Source organism: Lucilia sericata, unplaced genomic scaffold, assembly GCF_015586225.1.
Source record: "Lucilia sericata isolate MDLA Ls3-8-SP2 unplaced genomic scaffold, ASM1558622v1 Contig001882F_arrow, whole genome shotgun sequence".
Lineage (NCBI taxonomy): Eukaryota > Metazoa > Arthropoda > Insecta > Diptera > Calliphoridae > Lucilia > Lucilia sericata.
The window spans coordinates 55,604-79,233 of NW_023995770.1; the positions used below are offsets into that span (position 1 = coordinate 55,604).

The following is a 23,630-nucleotide window of genomic DNA, read 5'->3' on the forward strand; positions in this document are numbered from 1 at the left end:
TAGATAGATAGATAGATAGATAGATAGATAGATAGATAGATAGATAGATAGATAGATAGATAGATAGATAGATAGATAGATAGATAGATAGATAGATAGATAGATAGATAGATAGATAGATAGATAGATAGATAGATAGATAGATAGATAGATAGATAGATAGATAGATAGATAGATAGATAGATAGATAGATAGATAGATAGATAGATAGATAGATAGATAGATAGATAGATAGATAGATAGATAGATAGATAGATAGATAGATAGATAGATAGATAGATAGATAGATAGATAGATAGATAGATAGATAGATAGATAGATAGATAGATAGATAGATAGATAGATAGATAGATAGATAGATAGATAGATAGATAGATAGATAGATAGATAGATAGATAGATAGATAGATAGATAGATAGATAGATAGATAGATAGATAGATAGATAGATAGATAGATAGATAGATAGATAGATAGATAGATAGATAGATAGATAGATAGATAGATAGATAGATAGATAGATAGATAGATAGATAGATAGATAGATAGATAGATAGATAGATAGATAGATAGATAGATATATAGATAGATATATAGATAGGTAGATAGATAGATAGATAGATAGATAGATAGATAGATAGATAGATAGATAGATAGATAGATAGATAGATAGATAGATATATAGATAGATAGATAGATAGATAGATAGATAGATAGATAGATAGATAGATAGATAGATAGATAGATAGATAGATAGATAGATAGATAGATAGATAGATAGATAGATAGATAGATAGATAGATAGATAGATAGATAGATAGATAGGTTAATTTGTTTATGGCATGCACATTCCTGCACATCCCAAAGGATTTGATTTAGATCCTAACATCCCCAAATAAAGTCATCTTTTTCATCACACCCTGTAACACCTGTATTTTTATTTTAAATCAAAACCATTTTATATTTTTACAAATATTTTTATTTTAAATTTTTATTGTATTTTGAAAAATTTTGTTAAATGGGTTTAAGTGTAACTAAAAAAGAGAAAAAAAAAACTAAAGAAAATTATATAAAATATAAAACTTTTAATAAATCTTATTATTGCTTTTGCCTTAATTTATTAAAAACAAATTTTATGTTAATTTGTTTAAAAAACAAAATATAAAATAAAACTAAGTTTAAACAAAACGAAATAAAAATGTTTGTTTGGTTGGTAGTTTAGTTTTTGTTGTTTTTTTTTTTTGTAAATTGTACAATTAATAATTTACACTAAAATTTTGTTTAAATATAATATGATGGTGTTTTTAATGTTTTTTTTAATAATTTGAAGTTTGTTTCTTTTAATTGTTTTAAATAATTAATGCACCTTATAAGACAAAGAAAAAGCTTGTTTACTAATTTATTATAATTATTATTATTGTTGATTTTTTTGTTTTGTTTTTGTAGTTTACTAATAAGATTTGTTTGTTTAATCAATTGTTTAAATGAACAACAAACACACTTTGATTACATAGAAGTTATTTTTGTTTTTCTGTAGTTTTATATAGAATTTTTGTTTTCTGTTTAATGTTAAAATTAAAAATTGTTTTTGTATTTTGTTTAATATTTATTTTGTTGTTTTGTTTTTGTAAGTATGTATAATATATATATATATTTTTTGTATAAGCTAATGATTTCGTACTTAAAAACTAATATCCTTTTCTTGTTTTTTTTTATGTATTATATTAAATTTGTTTTCTTTTATACCATTTCTTTATTATTATTTTTATTTTTTATATACCAAAGAAGAGTTAGCTTTCAAAATATATATGTTTAAGTCCGTTATATGCTAAATATTTTATTACAAATTTATTTATTTATTTCTTAACCATTTTCCTGTTTTTAATAATTCTTTTTTTTTTTTTTAATTTCTTTAACATAACATAATAATAAAATAATTAAAAAATTATATTTGATAAAATAAACACAAAATCTATATAAAAATTTAAATTTATTTTTAAGGCTTTATTTTAAAATATATATTTTTTTATTCTTTTTCCTCAATTATACAAAATAATTTTTACGAACAATTGAAATCCATTATAAACCGATAACTAAAGGAGGGTTTCCAAAAGCATTAAAGACCAATTATAATCAACTATTGCCAACAAAATAAAAGAAAAACTCCTTCAATTTCCAATATTTAAATTTAGTAAAACATTTATAAAAAACCGAATCGTGGAACTGCGTTTTCCTCAGCATCCGAAAAGTTCTTCCCTAAAGAGAAATTCCTTCCGAATGTAAAACTGTTTCACCAAAAACCATTTTCCTTCAACATTTTTTTATTGCAGAAAAGCCTGCGAATTCGCCTTAAGATAACAATTTTGTCCGAATAGAAAGGATGTCTGATTCAGAGCAACTTTTTCTAACGAAAAGTTGTTTAAATCAGAGCAACTTTTTCTAAAGAAAATTTTTACTTATTCAGAGCAACTTTTTCTATAGAAAAGTTGACTAAATCAGAACAACTTTTTCTACAGAAAAGTTATCTAAATCAGAACAACCTTTTCTATAGATAAGTTATCTAAATCAGAGTAACTTTTTCTATAGAAAAGTTGTCTAAATAAGAGTAACTTTTTCTATAGAAAAGTTGTCTAAATCAAAGCAACTTTTTCTAAAGAAAAGTTGTCTAAATCAGAGCAACTTTTCTATAGAAAAGTTGTCTAAATCAGAGCAAATTTTTCCATAGAAAAGTTGTTTAAATCAGAGTAAATTTTTCTAAAGAAAAGTTCTATAAATCAGAGCAACTTTTTCTATAGAAAAGTTGTTTAAATCAAAGCAACTTTTTCTAAAGAAAAGTTGTCTAAATCAGAGCAACTTTTTCTTTAGAAAAGTTGTCTAAATCAGAGCAACTTTTTTTATAGAAAAGTTGTCTAAATCAGAGCAACTTTTTCCATAGAAAATTTATTTAAATCAGAGCAAATTTTTCTAAAGAAAAGTTATCTAAATCAAAGCAACTTTTTCTATAGAAAAGTTGTCTAAATCAGAGCAACTTTTTCTATAGAAAAGTTGTCTAAATCAGAGCAACTTTTTCTATAGAAAAGTTGTCTAAATCAGAGCAACTTTTTCTATAGAAAAGTTGTCTAAATCAGTGCAACTTTTTCTATAGAAAAGTTGTCTAAATCAGAGCAACTTCTTCTATAGAAAAGTTGTCTAAATCAGAGCAACATTTTCTGTAGAAAAGTTCTCTAAATCAGAGCAACTTTTTCTATAGAAAAGTTGTCTGATTCAGAGCAACTTTTTCTATAGAAAAGTTGTCTGATTCAGAGCAACTTTTTCTATAGAAAAGTTGTCTGATTCAGAGCAACTTTTTCTATAGAAAAGTTGTCTGATTCAGAGCAACTTTTTCTATAGAAAAGTTGTCTGATTCAGAGCAACTTTTTCTATAGAAAAGTTGTCTGATTCAGAGCAACTTTTTCTATAGAAAAGTTGTCTGATTCAGAGCAACTTTTTCTATAGAAAAGTTGTCTGATTCAGAGCAACTTTCTCTATAGAAAAGTTGTATGATTCAGAGCAACTTTCTCTATAGAAAAGTTGTCTGATTCAGAGCAACTTTTTCTATAGAAAAGTTGTCTGATTCAGAGCAACTTTTTCTATAGAAAAGTTGTCTGATTCAGAGCAACTTTTTCTATAGAAAAGTTGTCTGATTCAGAGCAACTTTTTCTATAGAAAAGTTGTCTGATTCAGAGCAACTTTTTCTATAGAAAAGTTGTCTGATTCAGAGCAACTTTTTCTATAGAAAAGTTGTCTGATTCAGAGCAACTTTTTCTATAGAAAAGTTGTCTGATTCAGAGCAACTTTTTCTATAGAAAAGTTGTCTGATTCAGAGCAACTTTTTCTATAGAAAAGTTGTCTGATTCAAAGCAACTTTTTCTTTAGAAAAGTTGTCTGATTCAGAGCACTTTTTCTATAGAAAAGTTGTCTGATTCAGAGCAACTTTTTCTATAGAAAAGTTGTCTGAATCTGAGCAACTTTTTCTATAGAAAAGTTGTCTGAATCTGAGCAACTTTTTCTATAGAAAAGTTGTCTGAATCTGAGCAACTTTTTCTATAGAAAAGTTGTCTGAATCTGAGCAACTTTTTCTATAGAAAAGTTGTCTGAATCTGAGCAACTTTTTCTAAAGAACAATGTCTGAGTCCGAGCCATTTTTTCTAAAGAAAAGTTGTCTGAAACAAAGCAACTTTTTCTAAAGAAAAGTTGTCTGAATCAGAGCAACTTTTTCTAAAGAAAAGTTGTCTGATTCAGAGCAACTTTTTCTAAAGAAAAGTTGTCTGATTCAGAGCAACTTTTTCTAAAGAAAAGTTGTCTGATTCAGAGCAACTTTTTCTATAGAAAACTTGTCTGATTCAGAGAAACTTTTTCTATAGAAAAGTTGTCTGATTCAGATCAACTTTTTCTAAAAAAAAATTGACTGATTCAGAGCAACTTTTTCTAAAAAAAATTGCCTGATTCAGAACAACTTTTTTCTGAAATTTATTTTCTAAAATTTTTATAAAAATTACGAAGAAATTTTTAGTTAAATAAAATTTTAAATAAAATTATCCAATAAGAAAAACCAACAATTAGATGATGTTTTTTTATAATTACGTTTTTTTTTTATCAAAAATTTCTATTTTTAAAACTTAAAGTTTCTAATATTTTAATTACGTTTTTAATTTCAATTACTATAATCTTGTTGAGAAAAATCATTTTTGCCACTGGAGTTTTATTTTCGTTTCCATAATAAAAATTTCTAAAATAAAAAAATTATAAATTAAAAAAAAATCGTATTTTCTTTATGTGTTATTTTTTTGTTAACAACAAAGAAAAGCTTTAAATAATAATAATAACATACAAAATGACAAACTAATTTGTTGTTTCGATTATTCATGTTTTTTTTTCCTTTCAGTTTTCCTTATTTAGAAGGCTTGAGGAGTAGTTGTAGAAGTTGTAGGAGGAGAAATAGAACAATTGGAAGTAGTTGAAAGTGCTGTTGTTGTTGTTGTTGCAGTAGTTTTATGGGCCATAGATGTTTTACGTGTTAAACAAGTGTTGGTGGCAAAAATCGATCGTTGATTTAACTTGAGGCCGAAAAAGGGATAACGTTCAAACATCTTTAGCTAAGGCTGAGAAGGTCAATTTTTTGGAAACACATCAGCAATATTGACAAAAGCACAAGCGCCTATGGAAGCTTGAGCCATAACCTTGAGTAATTCATTGGCATGGGCAACACAATATTCCAATGGTGGCCATTTGGAAAAGTTCATTGATTCTGCAAAAAAAGAATTCCACAAGAATTAAAGACACATAATAGAAAAACTTACAATGTAATTATAACAAACATACCTAATATGGCTGAATTTAAAGCTCTACAAACAGTCTCTCTTTTTGTTGGGCATAATTGCCAGCCTAAAGGACTTGCCCAAGGATTTGAATAGGCAATTAAACTAAATGCATCCTGGGAAACAAATCAAATTATATATTTAAAATCAACACACATATAAAGTTGTTTTTTTACACTTTACCTCCAACATTTGCCTCTCTTCATCAGTCATTTTATTTTCTTTCTCTAATTGTTGGCCCATTTGTGAGAGATCTTTACCAAATTCTAAAATACGTTCAATACCATGACTATATTTTCTTACTGAGGGTAAAACATCCACATCTGTCAAGACTTGTTATTAATATTTAAGTATTTTATGGATATAAATCAATAAACTTACCCATATCTTCATCGGCATCTATAGAATCATTGAAATTATTTGTATTGCCATTTTTACAAACGTTACCTGGAATTGAAAAGAAAAAGAATTTAATATAAATGTCACCCATATTCTGACAACTTTTCTATAGAAAATGTCTCCCAAATTTTGAAATCTTCACTATAGAAAAAATCTCCCAAATTCTGTCAACTTTTCTATAAAAAAAGTTGATCTGAATCAGACAACTTTTTTATAGAAAAAGTTGCCCTGAATCAGACAACTTTTCTGTAGAAAAAGTTACTCTGAATCAGACTACTCTTCTATAGAAAAATTGCTCTGAATCAGACAAATTTTCTGTAGAAAAAATTGCTCTGAATCAGACAACTTTTCCATAGAAAAAGTTGCCCTGGATCAGACAACTATTCTATAGAAAAAGTTGTTCTGAATCGGACAACTTTTCTATAGAAAAAAATTGCTCCGAATCAGACAACTTTTCTATAGAAAAAGTTGCTCTGAATCAGACAACTTTTCTATAGAAAAAGTTGCTCTGAATCAGACAACTTTTCTATAGAAAAAGTTGCTCTGAATCAGACAACTTTTCTATAGAAAAGTTGCTCTGAATCAGACAACTTTTCTATAGAAAAAGTTGCTCTGAATCAGACAACTTTTCTATAGAAAAAGTTGCTCTGAATCAGACAACTTTTCTATAGAAAAAGTTGCTCTGAATCAGACAACTTTTCTATAGAAAAAGTTGCTCTGAATCAGACAACTTTTCTATAGAAAAGTTGCTCTGAATCAGACAACTTTTCTATAGAAAAAGTGGCTCTGAATCAGACAACTTTTCTATAGAAAAAGTTGCTCTGAATCAGACAACTTTTCTATAGAAAAAGTTGCTCTGAATCAGACAACTTTTCTATAGAAAAAGTTGCTCTGAATCAGACAACTTTTCTATAGAAAAAGTTGCTCTGAATCAGACAACTTTTCTATAGAAAAAGTTTCTCTGAATCAGACAACTTTTCTATAGAAAAAGTTGCTCTGAATCAGACAACTTTTCTATAGAAAAAGTTGCTCTGAATCAGACAACTTTTCTATAGAAAAAGTTTCTCTGAATCAGACAACTTTTCTATAGAAAAAGTTGCTCTGAATCAGACAACTTTTCTATAGAAAAAGTTGCTCTGAATCAGACAACTTTTCTATAGAAAAAGTTGCTCTGAATCAGACAACTTTTCTATAGAAAAAGTTGCTCTGAATCAGACAACTTTTCTATAGAAAAAGTTTCTCTGAATCAGACAACTTTTCTATAGAAAAAGTTTCTCTGAATCAGACAACTTTTCTATAGAAAAAGTTGCTCTGAATCAGACAACTTTTCTATAGAAAAAGTTTCTCTGAATCAGACAACTTTTCTATAGAAAAAGTTTCTCTGAATCAGACAACTTTTCTATAGAAAAAGTTTCTCTGAATCAGACAACTTTTCTATAGAAAAAGTTTCTCTGAATCAGACAACTTTTCTATAGAAAAAGTTTCTCTGAATCAGACAACTTTTCTATAGAAAAAGTTTCTCTGAATCAGACAACTTTTCTATAGAAAAAGTTGCTCTGAATCAGACAACTTTTCTATAGAAAAAGTTGCTCTGAATCAGACAACTTTTCTATAGAAAAAGTTGCTCTGAATCAGACAACTTTTCTATAGGAAAAATTGCTCTGAATCAGACAACTTTTCCATACAAAAAGTTTTTGTGAATCAGACAACTTTTCCATAGAAAAAGTTGTTCTGAATCAGACAAATTTTCTATAGAAAAAGTTGCTCAGATTCTGACATTATTTCTATAAAAGAAATTGCTGAGATTTCATAGAAAAGTTCTCAGATTTTTTCTATAGAAAAAGTTATTCAATTTGTCTTTATACATACCATTTGTTGTATGACCATTATTCTCCATTTCCACATCATTTAAATAGTCATTATCGTTATTACTTTTACTTATTGTTGTGGGAGAATCATTGGAGGTTGAACAATGCTCAACTAAATTACTGCAAATATAACAAAAAAAAAAATAATAATAATTTCTATAAATATCAAAAACATATATTTAATTTTTAAACTTACGAATGAGTTTTTATATCATTATCTGTATTTATCACAGTTATGTGGCTTAAGTTCTGTGCAATATTTATTGTATCAATTGCTGCTGTTTGAGTTGTACTGCAACTGTTGTTCGTGGTGGTGTTGGTAGTATCAGCTGTCGCATCTACGACTGCTAATGAAGCTGTTGTTGTTGTTGTTGATGTAGAGGCATCGGTAGTTCCACTACCATTACTGCTGTTATTTGCTCCACCGTTACCATTCTGATACAATTTTGTAGATTGTATGACCGAAGTTTGATTTGGAGCAGAAGTTTGTGTTGTTATTGTATTAGTAGTTTTATTAGCAGTTGAAGAAGAAGGGCAGTACTATTGTAAAGTACATGGTCGTTGGAAGAGAATGTTATTGTATTTTGCCCAAAAACAGAGAAAAGCAATAGTGGTATATAGTTCAAAAAAATGAGAGTAAGAATAAAGTGAAAGAGAGAGTAAACAAAACATTAATTTAGAATTCAGTGATAAGGGAATTTGAAATTAAAATACCTCAATATCGGAACCATTAATCATTTCTATAAATTGTCTACACTTTAGCATAAACCAAAGATTTTTATTATTCTCCAATAGACCAGGATACATACGCATAGTCTGTTCTATAGCTTGACCCATTTTGCCAGACATGACCAATTTTAATATTTCTATAAGATAATAAAATAAGAAAACAAACACCAATTACAAAACGGACATCTTTTCAGGCATTGTATTTGTTGAAGCCTACTTTGACGATTACGTATGGAGGTTATATCTTCTCTTTGACTTTGTCCTGTTTTTTGTCTAGCAAACGCTTCAGCTGTTTGACTGTAACCATTATGCACCAAATATGAATTAACCATTCTGTAATATAAAGTTTGATTCATATTAAGTGTATTTTGGAATGTTTTCATTATTAAAATTACTTTTGTAAAAGTGTTGTGGGATCTCCTTGCTCAGCACGCAATGGAAAATCGTATATAGCGGCTTTTATTTCACCTCTCATTTGTTTCATCATGTCTTCAATTTGATCGAATTTAAAAGGCTCTTGTCCAAAATTAGCATCAACTTCTTCACCGGGTGTCTGTAATCCAACCGTGGGGTAAAGTTTTGTCTAAAAAAAAGTTAAAGAAATATATTATATAGAATACTTTTCTATAGAAAAAGTTGCTCTGAATCAGACAACTTTTCTAGAGAAAAACTAGCTCCGCATCAGACAACTTTTCTATAGAAAGAAAAACTTGCTCTGAATCAGACAACTTTTCTATAGAAAAAGTTGCTCTGAATCTAACAACTTTTCTATAGAAAAAGTTGACCTGAATCAGACCTCTTTTCTATAGAAAAAGTTGGTCTAAATCAGACAACTTTTGTATAGAAAAAGTTGCTCAGTATAAGACAACTATTCTATAGAAAAAGTTGCTTTGTATCAGACATTTATTCTATAGAAAAAGTTGCTTTGAATCAGACAACTATTCTATAGAAAAAGCTGCTCTGAATCTGAAAACTTTTCTATAACAAAAGTTGTTCTGTATATGAAAACTTTTCTATATAAAAAGTTGCTCTGAATCGGACAACTTTTCTTTAGAAAGAGTTGCTCTGAATCAGACACCTTTTTATATAGAAAAAGTTGCTCTGAATCACACAACTTTTTATATAGAAAAAGTTGCTCTGAATCACAGAACTTTTTATATAGAAAAAGTTGCTCTGAATCACACAACATTTTATATAGAAAAAGTTGCTCTGAATCTGACAACTTTTCTATAGAAAAAGTTGCTCTGAATCTGACAACTTTTCTACAGAAAAACTTGCTCTGCATCAGACATTCATTCTATAGAAAAAGCTGCTCTGAATCTGAAAACTTTTCTATAACAAAAGTTGTTCTGTATATGAAAACTTTTCTATAGAAAATGTTGCTCTGAATCTGACAACTTTTCTATAGAAAAAGTTGCTCTGAATCACACAAATTTTTATATAGAAAAAGATGCTGTGATTTTGACTACCTTTCCGTAGAAAAAATCGCTCTAAATCATACAACTTTTCTATGGAAAAAGTTCCTCTTAATCGGATAACTTTTCTATAAATAAAGTTGCTCTAAACTTACCGGTAAATCTCTGAAAGCTATACCCAAATCAATGCCATTCTTTGTATAAAAACAAGTATTATCAACGAAATTCACACAACAACCAATAATGTCGCCTGTGGTAAAAGTTGGACCATACGATTGACCATGACCAGATGATGAAAATGAATTACCATCGTCACCATGATAACCATAAGATTGTTTATCCCAACCTTAGTTAAAAGAAAGTAAGAAATAATATGAAAAATATTATAAATAAATCAATAATTACAATAATGGTGCACACTTTACCTGGTAAACGATTCATACGAAACTGTTGAGCTGTTAAACCAATACCCATATAACCATTTTTGCCTTTCGATATAATTTTCACTTCAAAATAATAGATGCCACAAGCTGGTGGTATGGGATGTGCAGTACGTACTGAAGCTGCATCATTACTTTGTTTACCTACTCCTAGGCAAAGGGCATAAAAATCATAATATAAAAGAAAAGAAGTAAAAAAAATTCATAAGTTTATGTTTTATATCAAAAATGTTAGCTCTCTCTCTCTTAAAAAAAGAGTATAATTTGACAGTTTGTTTTGAATGTGAAAACAGCTGTTGAAAAGTACAAAAAAAAATCACGCGAATGTGATAAACAAAGCAAATGAATTTCAAAACAAAGACAAGCTGTTTTTGTTTTATACAAAAAGGGGAAATGTTTGTTAAACAAAAACAAATACAAATAAAAACAAACTGTTACTTTATGTTAATGTTGCTTAAGTTAGAGTGAGACAGTTATAGTGTTTTACAATAAGAACAAAAAAATACTTTCGTTAAAATTGCATTTTTGTGGTTTGTTGTTTTGTTATAGAAAATCAGGAAGAGAAGTAAATAGGAAAAAATAAAGAAATATAAAAAATATTCAAAACAAAACAATTAAATTGCAAAATAAAAAGTTACATTTATAGGAAATTTTTATAAAAAAATAATTTAAAATAAATTTTTTATTAATTGTCTAATTATTAGCAACTGGTTTTTTTATATTTCTCTTTCTATTGTTATATGAAAGATGTTGATGTTTGATCCAGAGTATAGATTTTGTTTTATTTCTGGTGGTGGACATCCTGCAAGTCGTTATGGTGGAGAATTCATGTTTCAATAAAGAATAAGCAACTTGCTTTTAACCTGATCATGTCCTTTAAGAATGCTAATGGTCCTACATTTTAATTAAATAACAAATGAACCATCAACTCTTCAATATAGCAGATTTAAAGTGTCACTACTCTCTAGACTATTTAGCTACACTCAAGTAAGTAATGTCTCACATATTTACTCCTTCTAGCTCTTAACAAACAATGTCACAAAAAAGGGTTACATACAAATCTACTGGTTGTCTGCCTATCCTGCTGACTGGGTTACAAGTAGAAGAATATGTATGTTTTCATTTTTTACTTTATGTATTTTACTTTAATAACAAATAACCAAAAAAAAAAAAGTGGGATGTTATACATATGTACACAGTTGTTTGTATAAAAAGAAGTACACAACATATTCCTGTACAATTCCTTTTTGAGTTTTTTTTTTGTGAAGTTACATTGCACTTTCCATTCAAGTTCATTGCTCCCTGTTTGTTTTATTGTTGGTTTATTTATTTCTGTCACTTTATTTTTATAACTCCTCTTAAAACGGGGGAAGTTTTCTATAATTTGAACTTAAAGGGGAAGTGTTGAAGAGACTGATAGACATTGTTATAAATAATTTATTATTTCTGTCACAAAAAACTCCTTAAAAATGGAAATTTTGAGTTTTAAAAATGTCCTTCAATGTATCAGAACATTCAGGTCTATAGAAGGAGATGAGGCTTACCAAGTGGACCGGAATACTACACAAGTTTTAGAGAGGATAGGAATATTTCTCTAGAAGCAGTGTTATCTCTAGAATAATTGTTTGAATCTGAACAACTTTTTTTCTAGAAAAGTAGTCAGAATATGAGCAACTTTTTCTCTACAAAATTTGCCAATATCTGAGCAAATATTCGTATAGAAAAGTTTTCACAATCTGATCAACTTTTCCTATAGATAAGTAGTCATAATCTGAGCATTTTTTTCTATAGAAAAGTTGTCACAATCTGAGCAACTTTTTCTATAGAAAAGTCGTCACAATCAGAGCAACTTGTTCCTTAGAAAAGTTGTGAAATTCTGAGCAACTTTCTCAATAGAATAGTTGTCACAATCTGAGCAGTTTTTTCTATAAAAAAGTTGTTATAATCTGAGAAACTTTTTCTATGGAAGAGTTATTACAATCTAAGCAACTATTTCTATAGAAAAGTTGTCACAATCTGAGCAACTTTTTCTATAGAAAAGTTGTCACAATCTGAGCAACTTTTTCTATAGAAAAGTTGTCACAATCTGAGCAACTTTTTCTATAGAAAAGTTGTCACAATCTGAGCAACTTTTTCTATAGAAAAGTTGTCACAATCTGAGCAACTTTTTCTATAGAAAAGTTGTCACAATCTGAGCAACTTTTTCTATAGAAAAGTTGTCACAATCTGAGCAACTTTTTCTATAGAAAAGTTGTCACAATCTGAGCAACTTTTTCTATAGAAAAATTGTCGAAATCTGAGCCACTTTTTCTATAAAAAAGTCGTCACAATCAGATCAACTTTTTCTATAGAAAAATTGTCACAATCTGAGCAACTTTTTTTTATATAAAAGTTTTCACAATCTGAGCAACTTTTTTTATATAAAAGTTGTCACAATCTGAGCAAACTTTTTCTACAGAAAAGTCGTTACATTCTGAGCAACTATTTCTATAGAAAAGTTGTCACAATCGGAGCAACTTTTTCTAAAGAAAAGTTGTCACAATCTAAGCAACTTTTTCTATAGAAAAGTTGTCACAATCGGAGCAACTTATTCTTTAGAAAAGTTGTCACAATCGGTGCAACTTTTTCTATAGAAAAGTTGTTACAATCTGAGCAACCTTTTCTATAGAAAAGTTGTCACAATCTGAGCAACTTTTTCTATAGAAAAGTTGTCACCATCTGACCAACTTTTTCTATAGGAAAGTTGTCACAATCTGAGCAACCTTTTCTATAGAAAAGTTGTCACAATCTGGGCAACTTTTTCTATAGAAAAGTTGTCGCAATCGGAGCAACTTTTTCTATAGAAAAGTTGTTACAATCTGAGCAACCTTTTCTATAGAAAAGCCGTCACAATATGTTACAATCTGAGCAACTTTTTCTAGAGAAAAGTTGTCACAATCTGAGCAACCTTTTCTATAGAAAACTTGTCACAATTTGAGCAACTTTTTCTATAGAAAACTTGTCACACTCTGAGCAACTTCTTCCCCAGAAAAGTTGTCAAGTTTCTCTTGCTGCGGTTGTAGTTGAAAGTAAACCATCTAAATAAATAACAATGAATTAATGACTAATTTATTTATAAATAAAATAACAACCAAATCTCTTGGCAAAAATCAACAGTTATTTATCTCGCATATGTACTTTTTAAAAAAACAAATAATAACATTTTAATTACCAAAAAAACAAGAAAAAAATCTGTACTCACCTTTAAAATGAACTCGTAAATTGTTTTGCGATAATCCAATCGATAGACACTTATCATGTGGACTCCAGCAACGCGGCAATGGTGTTTCGTTTTCATTGACATTTGGATACAATAACTTTAGACGATCGACAACTTGATTATTAGGGCTAGAGGCAATACCGCCACCGCCTAGACCACCAGATGTGGATGAACCGTGATTACGATCTGATGACATGCTGGTGCCAAACATAATATTATTGTTGCTGCTATTCAGGGTGGCACCGTTCGACTGTTGTTGTTGTTGTTGATTGTGTGTCGGTGATGATGAACGATATCCGTAAGGGTAAACACAAGGATGTTGATACGGATGAGCGTGTAAATGAAATTCACGTGGATTGTGATAATGATGATCGTAGGACGGTAAATGTTTAGATTCTTCCGTTTGTTGTGGTTGTTGTTGCTGCTGTTGAAGCAATAACGGCAGTGTTGTTGGTGGTTGTGGCGTTTGTTGCTGCTGCTGTTGTTGTCCCGATGATGAAGGACCAGCTGAACCTGAAGCGGAAGTATCTAAAGGAATAGATTGTTGTTGTTGCGGTTCTTGCTGCTGCTGTTGATTTGTTGCTAAAGCGTCGTCATTTCGCAAATTTAAATCCACATCGAAATCGTTATTATCGTTGTCATCTAAATGAATATCGTTTTGCCGCTGTTCTACTTCTACTTCTTCACCACTATTAGCTGCCTCCTGCGGATAAAGATGAGGATGTTGTTGATGTTCAGCATTCGCTTCTAATGGTTGTACAATGACAGCCGAAGCATCAATTGTATCAGCAATATCGTTACGATTTATTTGAGCAGTCAGCTGCTGCTCTCCACGCTCTTGCTGGGACTGACCCGCCGCCAATTGTTGCTGCAATGTTGCGGATGATGATGATGACGCTGATTCTATGGATGAAGCTGGCTGTTGTATTGATTGTGCTTGTGGTGCTGGTGAAGCTTGATGTTGTTGCTGTGGGGAGGAATAAGAAAAAGATGTACTGGGAATAGGACTTTGTTCATGTAACAATGACAATTGTTCTTGGTGGTGGGATTGTGCCAAGTTAGGGTGAATTTCATGAAATGTTTGTGATGATGATGATGATGAACTAGATGTAGTTGTAGTTGTTAATGATGATGAAGTGACTGATGTAGCAGCCGAAGAAGATGGCGAGGAAATGGTCAATGATATTGTGTTATTCGTAATTTGGGAACTAGAAGAAAGTACTTGAACAGAGAAAGCAGTAGTGGGGGGAGTTGTAACAAGTGGCGTATCGTTAAAATTATTATTGGAAAACGAATTAGCATTTGAGGAGTTAAAGGAGGGATTATTAAATAAACAGGGAGAAAATATTACTTGTGAAGGATTGGCTGAAGGTAAAAATGCTGAAGGTGGCAAGATGGCAAATGATGTTGCTGTTGTTGATATGGATGATGATGATGCTAATGATGAGGATGATGGCGGCAATGAAGAAGCCGACGACGACGACGACGTAGTCAATACAGCTAACTGCTCAGCACCTACCATTGGCTCCTCTCTACCAGCCGATGTTGAGGCGGCAGTTGTTGTTGCTGCTGCTGTTGTTATAGCAGAAGAACTAGAACTTGTAGTAGTAGTAATTGGAGCCAAGGTTGGCTGTTGCACTGAAGCTGATGCTGGTTGAGCTGCCGTTGCCATTGCCACTGTTACGGGTGGTTGTAATGGCATCGGTTCTTCATTTAAATCATCATCATTGCCATCCGCCTCGCCATCTGCCTCCTGTTCATCATCGTCCGTTGATCTCATAAATGGTAACATTGGCAAATGGCCTAAAAGATTGCTACTACTGCTATTATTACTACTACTCGACGATGCCGAAGCTGATGACGAATTCGGTTGATCGTTATCATTTTCAGAATCCATCTTTTTTCTTTATTTTACTTTCTTCTTATTTAGCCCTCAACTTTTTTTTTATCAATTTTCTTGCTTTATAATTGTTGGAAATTATTTTTATTTTTATTTTCGCTAAGTAAAATATAATTTAATGATTGGAAATATGCAGTAAATACCCTTTACATATATTTATTTAATATATATTTTTTTGAAATTTCTTTCTTTTTCTTTGCCCAGTTGTGTAGTAAAGAAAAGTTTTTTTGTAATATTTTTGATAAGAAATTTGCGTTCTTTTAATTTATTTGGTTTGGTTGCTTGATTGGCTGTTAGTTTGGCTTTGATTTGTTGTTTTAATAGAATCTATAAAATCAATTTGTTTGCAAATTATTTACTAGTTTTTATACGACGACGCAATGCCTGGAAATCGTGTATATTTAAAAAGGGGGAAAATAAAGAAACAAAATAAAAATATAATATTTAAGTTTTCTTTAGTCTTCATTTGTTTTAGCTCAAAAAGATAAATGTTTATAAAACAAAAAAATCTTTTTTTTTTTACAATTCAAACAATGTGACATCATCACCACCATATGCCAGATAGATTTTAAACAAAGATTTAAATATTTTTTCAGTCACGATTTTGAAAAACTCATATCTAAACTAGGATTTGTTTTTCAAAATAGTGTATATTAATAAAATTTTATATTAGTGGGAAGTTTTAACTTTTCTATAGAACTATTCCATAGAAAAGTCAGAATTTGAGAAACTTTGCTACAGAAAAGTTAAGAGATTCTAAACTACTTTTTCCATAGAAACGTTATCTGAATCTGAGCTACTTTTTCTATAGAAATGTTGTCAGCATTTGATCAGCTTTTTCTGTAGAAATGTTGTCAGAATCTTAACAACTTTTTCTATAGAAATTTCGCAGAATTTGAGCCACTTTTTCTTTATATAAACTGTCAGAATCTTAGTTGGAAACGTTGTCAGAATCTGAAGTAGTTTTCTCTAGAAAAGTTGTCAAAATCTGAACTACTTTTCCTATAGAAAAGTTGTCATAATCTGAACTACTTTTCCTATAGAAAAGTTTTCAGAATCTAAACTACTTTTTCTATAGAAAAGTTGTTGGAATCTGAACTTCTTTTCCTATAGAAAAGTTGTCAGAATCTGAACTACTTTTCCTATAGAAAATTTGTTAGAATCTGAACTACCTTTTCTCTAGAAAAGTTGTCAAAATCTGAGCTACTTTTCCATTAGAAAAGCTGCCAGAATCTGAGCTCCTTTTCTTTCAGAAAAATTTTCGGAATTTTAACCACTTTTTTCTTAAGAAAAGTAGCAGAATGTTTGTCATCCTAAATCACACTCAAAAGCGTGAAGTGTAGGTGTCCCCATGCACAAATCGTTTAGGAGAGAAAAAGGTGTTGTGGTGTCAACAGATCAGATTCAACAGATGTCATCGAACGGAATGATCTTAATGAGAAAATCCAAACCAAATATTGCCCCAAAGATACCATTTTTGGTGAATAGATCTGGAAAATTTCCAACTAATGACCGTTATAGTCCTCTTGTAAAGGAAAAGCTATTTTGAAAGTGTTCAGTCTTCATAAGTTAGATAAAGAAACCTGGTACAACACAATACCCTTAAAAATCTCAGCAAAGACACCATAAAGAGTGCAAGATCTAAAGATGATCAGTTCTCATGAAAGATGAAGAATCTTTAGAATGTTGTCATTAACCGGAATGATACTAATGGGAAGTTTAATATTGAACTATGAGAGCAGATTGAGAGAAGTCTCAGAAACAAATATCTAATCAGAGGAAAGATAAAATGACCTCAAACAACATTACCGAAGATTGCAGTTTAAACGAAGAACTTCGCAACACACCCTTCAATATCAATAACATTGAATATATGTCATCGATCGTCAGGATCCTAATAGAAAGATCATAAACAAAATATAACTGCTATTACACCAGAATTGAAGAAATGATCGGTAAGATCTTCTATCTGGTCGATCAGTTCTCAACAACTACGTGAATATGAAAAATTCCGAATGATTATGTTGAAAAGATCACTCGATTTATAAAGAGAATAGAGAATATATTGTTAAACTTTTCATATTAAGGTTTATATGGACGAACAGGCGAATTGAAATTAATCGTCTGTTGTTGTAATAGTTCCACTGTGGCCGATTGTTCTTTCATGGGATATAAACTTTCGTTTGTTAACGCTGCGCTAAGTTGACCATTTTTAGTCGAGTCATTCTAGAGCGAAAATCCAGTAGTTGTGCGAACTGAACTCTTCGGTACATTCTATCTGTATACTTTAACGTTAAACAAGTTCCAGTAATTCTAAACATACATAACACAGCATCAATACTAAAGCATTATACCTACCTACTCCTCTGTAATGAGGGGCATTACAAATATAAACAATTACTAATAAGAAACACACGACTCTTTTGTTACGATCCATTCATCCATCATTTTGTAATGAACAATAACCCCCGAAAATATTCATTCATACATATTAGGACTTTATTATTAAATTATTTTTAGAATATTAATAAAAATCTTTACACTTATCTGTATATAAAATTATGTTTTCTTTTTGAAGAATAATAATAAAACCAAACAGAATTTTTTCTTTTTAATATTAAAAAATATATAAAATTGTGCGCAGTAAATGTGGTCAAGGCTACAATGACCTAAATTTTCTATTCAAACAAAATGAAATTTACATTTTAAGACACTAGATAAATGCATTTTAATAACATTTATTCTCTATAGAGAATAAATATCTTTCAAGTAGAAGAAAAAAAAAAAAACTCTACAATTTAATAATTTTTGTATACACAATTTAAACAAATCACTTTTTTTTCTATAGTGAAATTATGAAACTTATTTTTGTACTTACAAAATAAATAATGGTTTTTCTTTGTTTTCAATTTCGTTTTTTACTCAACTGTTTGTTGTTCTTCTTTTTGTTTGCTGTTTGGTTAATTATTTACCAAATTAAATACTTGTTTTAATTTTCTTATTGTTTATAAACTGCTTTAGTTTTATTTTTTAAATTTCTTTAGTTAACATTTAATAAAAATTAAAAAATTGTTCTTTCTTTGTTATTTTTTTTCCTTTTAACAAAAATAATTCCAGTCTCTCTGAACTCAACTCTAAACTGCACACACAAAAAGAAAATACAAAAATTTACCAACAACAACAATGAAAAGAAACATACTCTCATTAATTAAAGTGTTGCCACATAAAGACAATACTATTTTATCATTGAAAAAAGTGTATTACAAGTTAATTTGGGAGTTGTGACTTTTTGCGTAGTAGATATTCTTAACTGCAGAGATTACAATTAAGGATTTATTAAATATATTAAATTTGTTTAATTTAATTTATAGAATCTACAAGTTAAATACATGCCAGTCACAAATTTCATTAAAGGTATTTTCAGACTACAATACTGAGTATTAATACTTGTCAAAAATGTTTGTATCATAATACAATTTACTAGTCTAAAGGCCCAAATAGACTACACAAGCGGCTTGACAAACATACCAATATTTTACGTTTGTGCAAGCCTGTTGTGTAGTGTAGGAGGGTGTTTCGTGTTTGTACAAATGCTTGCTGTTTGTTTGTACAAAAATTAAAAAATTTTGATTTTTACACAAACATATTGAATTTTTGACAAACCATTTGTATGGTTTATATTCATCAATAACAAATTTTTCAAAAAATTTACATTTTTAAGAAAAATTGATATCTGTATCTTTGAAAGTCCACAAAAAAGTGAAAAAATCGGTGTTTGTACGAGCAATGTTTGTGTAGTGTGTGTGCGAATGAAAAAAGTATGTTTGATAAGCCGCTTGTGTAGTCTATTTGGGCCTTAAATATAATTTGTAATTTGATTTTCAAAAATATTACTGATTTTTTTGGCATACGGTCGGTATTCATAAATTTTTTAAAACAATTCAAAAACTTTTTATTTTCATACGTATTCGTTATGTATTTTATAAATACAATAAAAAACAAACAAAAAAAAAATACATTAAAAATAAGAACGAAAAGTGCATAAATAATTGAAAATTGGATAAAAAATATTACAAATATTATAGTGTAAACATAAAATGTATTTTTCGGATTGATTTTTTGAAAATGCGAATTATTTTCATAATATTTTTAATTTGAAGTGTGTTAATACTCAGTATTGTAGTCTGAAAATACCTTAATAGATATTTTAAAAGCAAACTCGAAAATTTTCGAATATTTTCTTTTAGTTTTGGTTATAATCAGTGAAACCAAAATATGCAAATGCATGTTTTTATGGTGAATCTTGTGGACTCCTTGACAAGCTTCAGAACAATTGAATAATTTTGCCATCGATTTGTTGAATATGCGCTATTTTTGCATATTTTGCTCATAAGATCATAATTTAGAGTGATTTAAATAGCATTTACGGCATATCTCTAGGTTTTGGAGCATATTTTGATATTTTATGCTTTATTTTTATATTTCAAAATATCTTTGTAATTTGTTAGGGAAGAACTGTGGCGATTATTCATATAATTTATTGGTTATCTGAACGATAAAGTAATCTTAATAAACTTTAACAGATTGACTTCTAAAAAGAACATTTACTGCCATATGCAAAAACGTTTGTAAAAGTTACAATGGTTTACCACAAACTTTTTCCATATAAAAACATGTTGTAATAATCAATGACAACATATGCACGTAATAATCGTTTTTTAATAAGGCTGAAAGACTATATTTATTTAAACATTTATTTCTTCAAACACTGATACATTTTAATGTCTATTTCAGAAAATAATTTCGAAATCTTCAAAACTTCTATTTTAAGAGCATATTTTTCATTTTTACAGCATTTTTAAAATCTTAAGACTTTTTTTAGAACATATGTATATTATGTTTCCCTGGTTATCATTTTCTTCTTGAAATATTCTCTATTTTTAAGAAAGTATGAAAGCTCCTTATTTGGAGATTATTTTAAAAATTTTATCGCTTAATTGCGATATGAAGTTGAATTTCTAGATTTACATAATTAGACCAGCACGACACAGAAATAATTGTGATCATAAAAATGTTTAAAAATTTAAGAAAAACTAATAAAAGTTTTCACATTTCAAAATACATTTTTCTGAACATACATGGGAATTTTTCATTAAGCATTAAAATTTCATTACCATTTTAAGTACCATTTAATGAAAATTATATTTTTTTCATTATAATTTTTTTGATAATGGTAATGAATTTGATAATGAATTTTCTAAAACAAATTTAATTTGTATTTATAATTGTCGAAAAATATATTTGATAAGAATTCAGGAAAATTTTTCGAAGATTCGAGAACAGGTTTGAAAGCTTTTAAAACCAGTTCCCGTAGTCCAAATTAACTGAAATTTAGCAGTCATAAGTACATCTAATGACAATACAATAATATGTTCGAATATTCGAAGTTATTTTCGAAAAATTTTTTATGTTTTTAAATTAATCTGTGTCATAAAAACTAAAAAAAAAATTTTCGAAAATTCGAACTCGTGTTCGAAAAATTTTTAAAGCTGTTAAAACTAGCTCTTCTACTCCGAATGGGCTGAAAATTGGCATGCATGATTTCACCTAATGACAATACATTATATTCGAAATTAATTTCGAAATTCGAACTAATATTCGAAAATTTTTAAAATCCATTAAATAATGGTAATGAATATTTCTTTTTAACTAATTACTAATGAAATCGTTCCATTAAAAAGCATTACCATTAGACAAAATAATGCTAATGAAAAAAAAAAAAATAAATAATTATAATTTTTTTTTAATTTAATGCTAATGAAATCGTCAATTAATTAGTCGATATAAATAACTACTCCCATGTATGTTTCTGAAGAAGTGAAATATAAATAAATCTTTCTCAAGTTAGAATAAAAAAATATCTTAAGGCACTATTTTTGATGCGGGTCATATATTTCAAGTTTTTTTATAAATAAACAACATAAATACTGATATTTCTGTCTAGTCGGGGTAAGTCTGTGCTTTCTAGATCCAAAAATAATATATATTTTTCAACCTGATTGATACAATAATTTTAAAATAATGATATGCGACAATTCTTTCAAATAGAACTAAAAAACGAGCTAATTGATATTATAAAGAATAGAATTTGAAATTTTTCGTTATTAATACAAAAAAAAAAAAAAAATACAAACTAAGTCATTTGATTTGTCCGAGTTCTCTTCTCTTTTTTAAGAATTTTGAAAGATAGCTTTTCTAAAACGAAAAAATTTGCTGGTTTTACATTATTATAATAAAATTATAAATTTTCATGAGTTATTTCAAATTATCTTTTTTTCATATATTTTTAGTTTTTGTATAATAAATTCGATCATAATAAAAGCTAGCAAAAAAATTATTTCTATTTAGACATAATTGGCTTAAACTTTTAATTTGGCTTAAAATATTTGAATGCATTATTTCAATTTTCAATTCAGCTTGTAAGTTTCGAAAGTACCATTCTTTAAAATCATTCATATTGTTTGTTTACATTTATTAGTTGCTAGTCTGTAAAAATAATCAAAGATGACACAATATCGATATATTTTTAGCAACTAACGAAAGTTGTCGTCCATAATACCAAGTTTGGTTGCTATGCATAATCGACCAATTAAATCCTTGGCTTTACAATGCATTGAATTAATTCCTCAGATAATTCATTCTTTATATGAATGACTTCGAATGAATGATCATTCCAATTTGTTTAATTCCTTCTACTACTAAATGAATAAAAGAAAAATTGCTTAATTAAATTTTCAATATACATACAAAATGTTTTTTAATTATGAAACAAAACTTTCATTCAACAAACAAAATTAATTATATCAGAAGAAATTTAACGTTCTATAAGTATTAATTCATCAGGGAATTAAACTACATCGAAAGCTTTTAGAATTAATTATATGACTAGGGAACAGCTTTAAAGAATTGGTATTTCATTAAAATATATGAAACTCAATTTCAAAATGAGAAACTTTGAGTATAATAAAAAAAAACATTCGTTTGCCTAAAAATAACGAAAATGATACCAAAATAGGAGTTTAAATATAATATGCGTTATATATCTTACAAAAAAATTTGTAACTTTTAAAACTATTTTTTTTTTTTTTCAAAATAATAATATTCTATTACGATGAAAAAGCTCATTTTGTCGGCGTTAATAATAAATTGAAAAATGCTCATGTGAAATATTTACTTATTCTGTAATTTTTTAGCTAATTTTTTCGACTTTGTAAATAAAAGTGAAAAAATGGCATAAAACTCCTCGATTTTGTACATTTTCCTTATAATACCAAGTTAAAATCAAAATCATTTGATCTGGCATCTCTATGCAATGAAAACAAAAACTCATGTAAAACAAAAACATCACAACAATAACAACTTCCTACACACTTTGTTTTTGTTCATAATTTTTTAACAATTCTTCTTTAAATCTTAATTTCTTCGTTGTTTTCCTTCATTTTTTTTCTCAATTCCTTCTTCCTATGTTGATTTTTACTTATTCTCCGTTTGGTTTTTTGTTGCATTTTAGGCCTTTTGTCTTCTCAAAAATAAATTTTCCCCTAATTGGGAAATAATAAAAAAAGAGGAAAATAAAATTTTATACTTATTTTCCTAATGCACTTCAGGGCAAAATTAATTTAAATATTTTAAACAAAAATAAATGATGTTGCAAGTATATTTTTGCAACATAAACAAAAGGGAAAAGCAGGAAAATGTATATGAAAGTAGAAAAATTTTCCATAACAAAATGTAACCATTATCCTAAATCCCTTTTTTCATACAACAGCCATTATGTGTGGAAATATTTCTGTAGTTTGTAAGCTTAAAATTTTCTTTTTTTTAAAGTTGCAGTTTTTCCTTTCTATCTGCCACAGCCAAAAATTGATTGATTTTCAATAATATTTTTATACACAATATTTTTTTCTTTTTGTCTTCTGATACACTTTTTCTTTTTCATTTTTTTTCTATTCACCTTGATATTTTTTTAGTTTTATAACTCAATATTTTCTTAAGCTTTGCAACACAATTGAAGTTTATTTATTGAGATTTCTAGAAAATTTCAATGTTTTTCTCTAGTATTCTTTTGGTTTTTAATATTTTTGATTAGATTTTAAGCTTGTAATTTTATAAATAAGAAAACAATTTTTTTCTTTAGACAATTTTTCTCTTCAACACTTGTCACGACGACGACGAACGACAACGAATGCACAAGTCACAGTGCGA

At 28.5% G+C, this 23,630-nt stretch overlaps 1 protein-coding gene across 5 annotated transcripts; it reads right to left on the reverse strand.

Moving 5' to 3' along the window:
* Positions 1 to 4,704: 4,704 nt before the first annotated feature.
* LOC119612945 (ran-binding protein 9) lies at positions 4,705 to 23,625 on the reverse strand. Of its 5 annotated transcripts, none has more exons than XM_037968838.1 (14): positions 23,380 to 23,612; positions 14,985 to 15,464; positions 13,448 to 14,432; positions 10,192 to 10,350; positions 9,922 to 10,112; positions 8,747 to 8,934; positions 8,569 to 8,684; positions 8,337 to 8,488; positions 7,819 to 8,162; positions 7,624 to 7,742; positions 5,737 to 5,802; positions 5,539 to 5,678; positions 5,360 to 5,471; positions 4,705 to 5,285 (listed from the first exon to the last, which is right to left on the reverse strand). In XM_037968838.1, exons 2-14 carry the CDS (start codon positions 15,360 to 15,362, stop codon positions 5,149 to 5,151), a joined length of 3,087 nt encoding a protein of 1,028 aa, XP_037824766.1. In that variant the 5' UTR covers positions 15,363 to 15,464; positions 23,380 to 23,612; the 3' UTR covers positions 4,705 to 5,148. The 5 variants fall into 5 exon arrangements, with proteins under 5 accessions (XP_037824766.1, XP_037824764.1, XP_037824765.1 ...); XM_037968836.1 differs by having other exon boundaries at positions 4,788 to 5,285; positions 5,539 to 5,687; positions 10,192 to 10,356; positions 23,380 to 23,625; XM_037968839.1 differs by having other exon boundaries at positions 4,920 to 5,285; positions 7,819 to 8,057; positions 10,192 to 10,356; positions 23,380 to 23,625.
* Between the last annotated feature and the right edge of the window lie 5 nt (positions 23,626 to 23,630).

Bases quoted from the DNA above. Each gene is read 5' to 3' on its own strand.
- LOC119612945 (XM_037968836.1), bottom strand. From the start codon at position 15,362: ATGGATTCTGAAAATGATAACGATCAACCGAATTCGTCATCAGCTTCG. The intron at 8,489-8,568 runs GTAGGCTTCAAC...ATTATCTTATAG, and splicing joins CTCCATACGTAATCGTCAAA to AAATATTAAAATTGGTCATG. The intron at 5,472-5,538 runs GTAAAGTGTAAA...TTTGTTTCCCAG, and splicing joins AAGAGAGGCAAATGTTGGAG to GATGCATTTAGTTTAATTGC.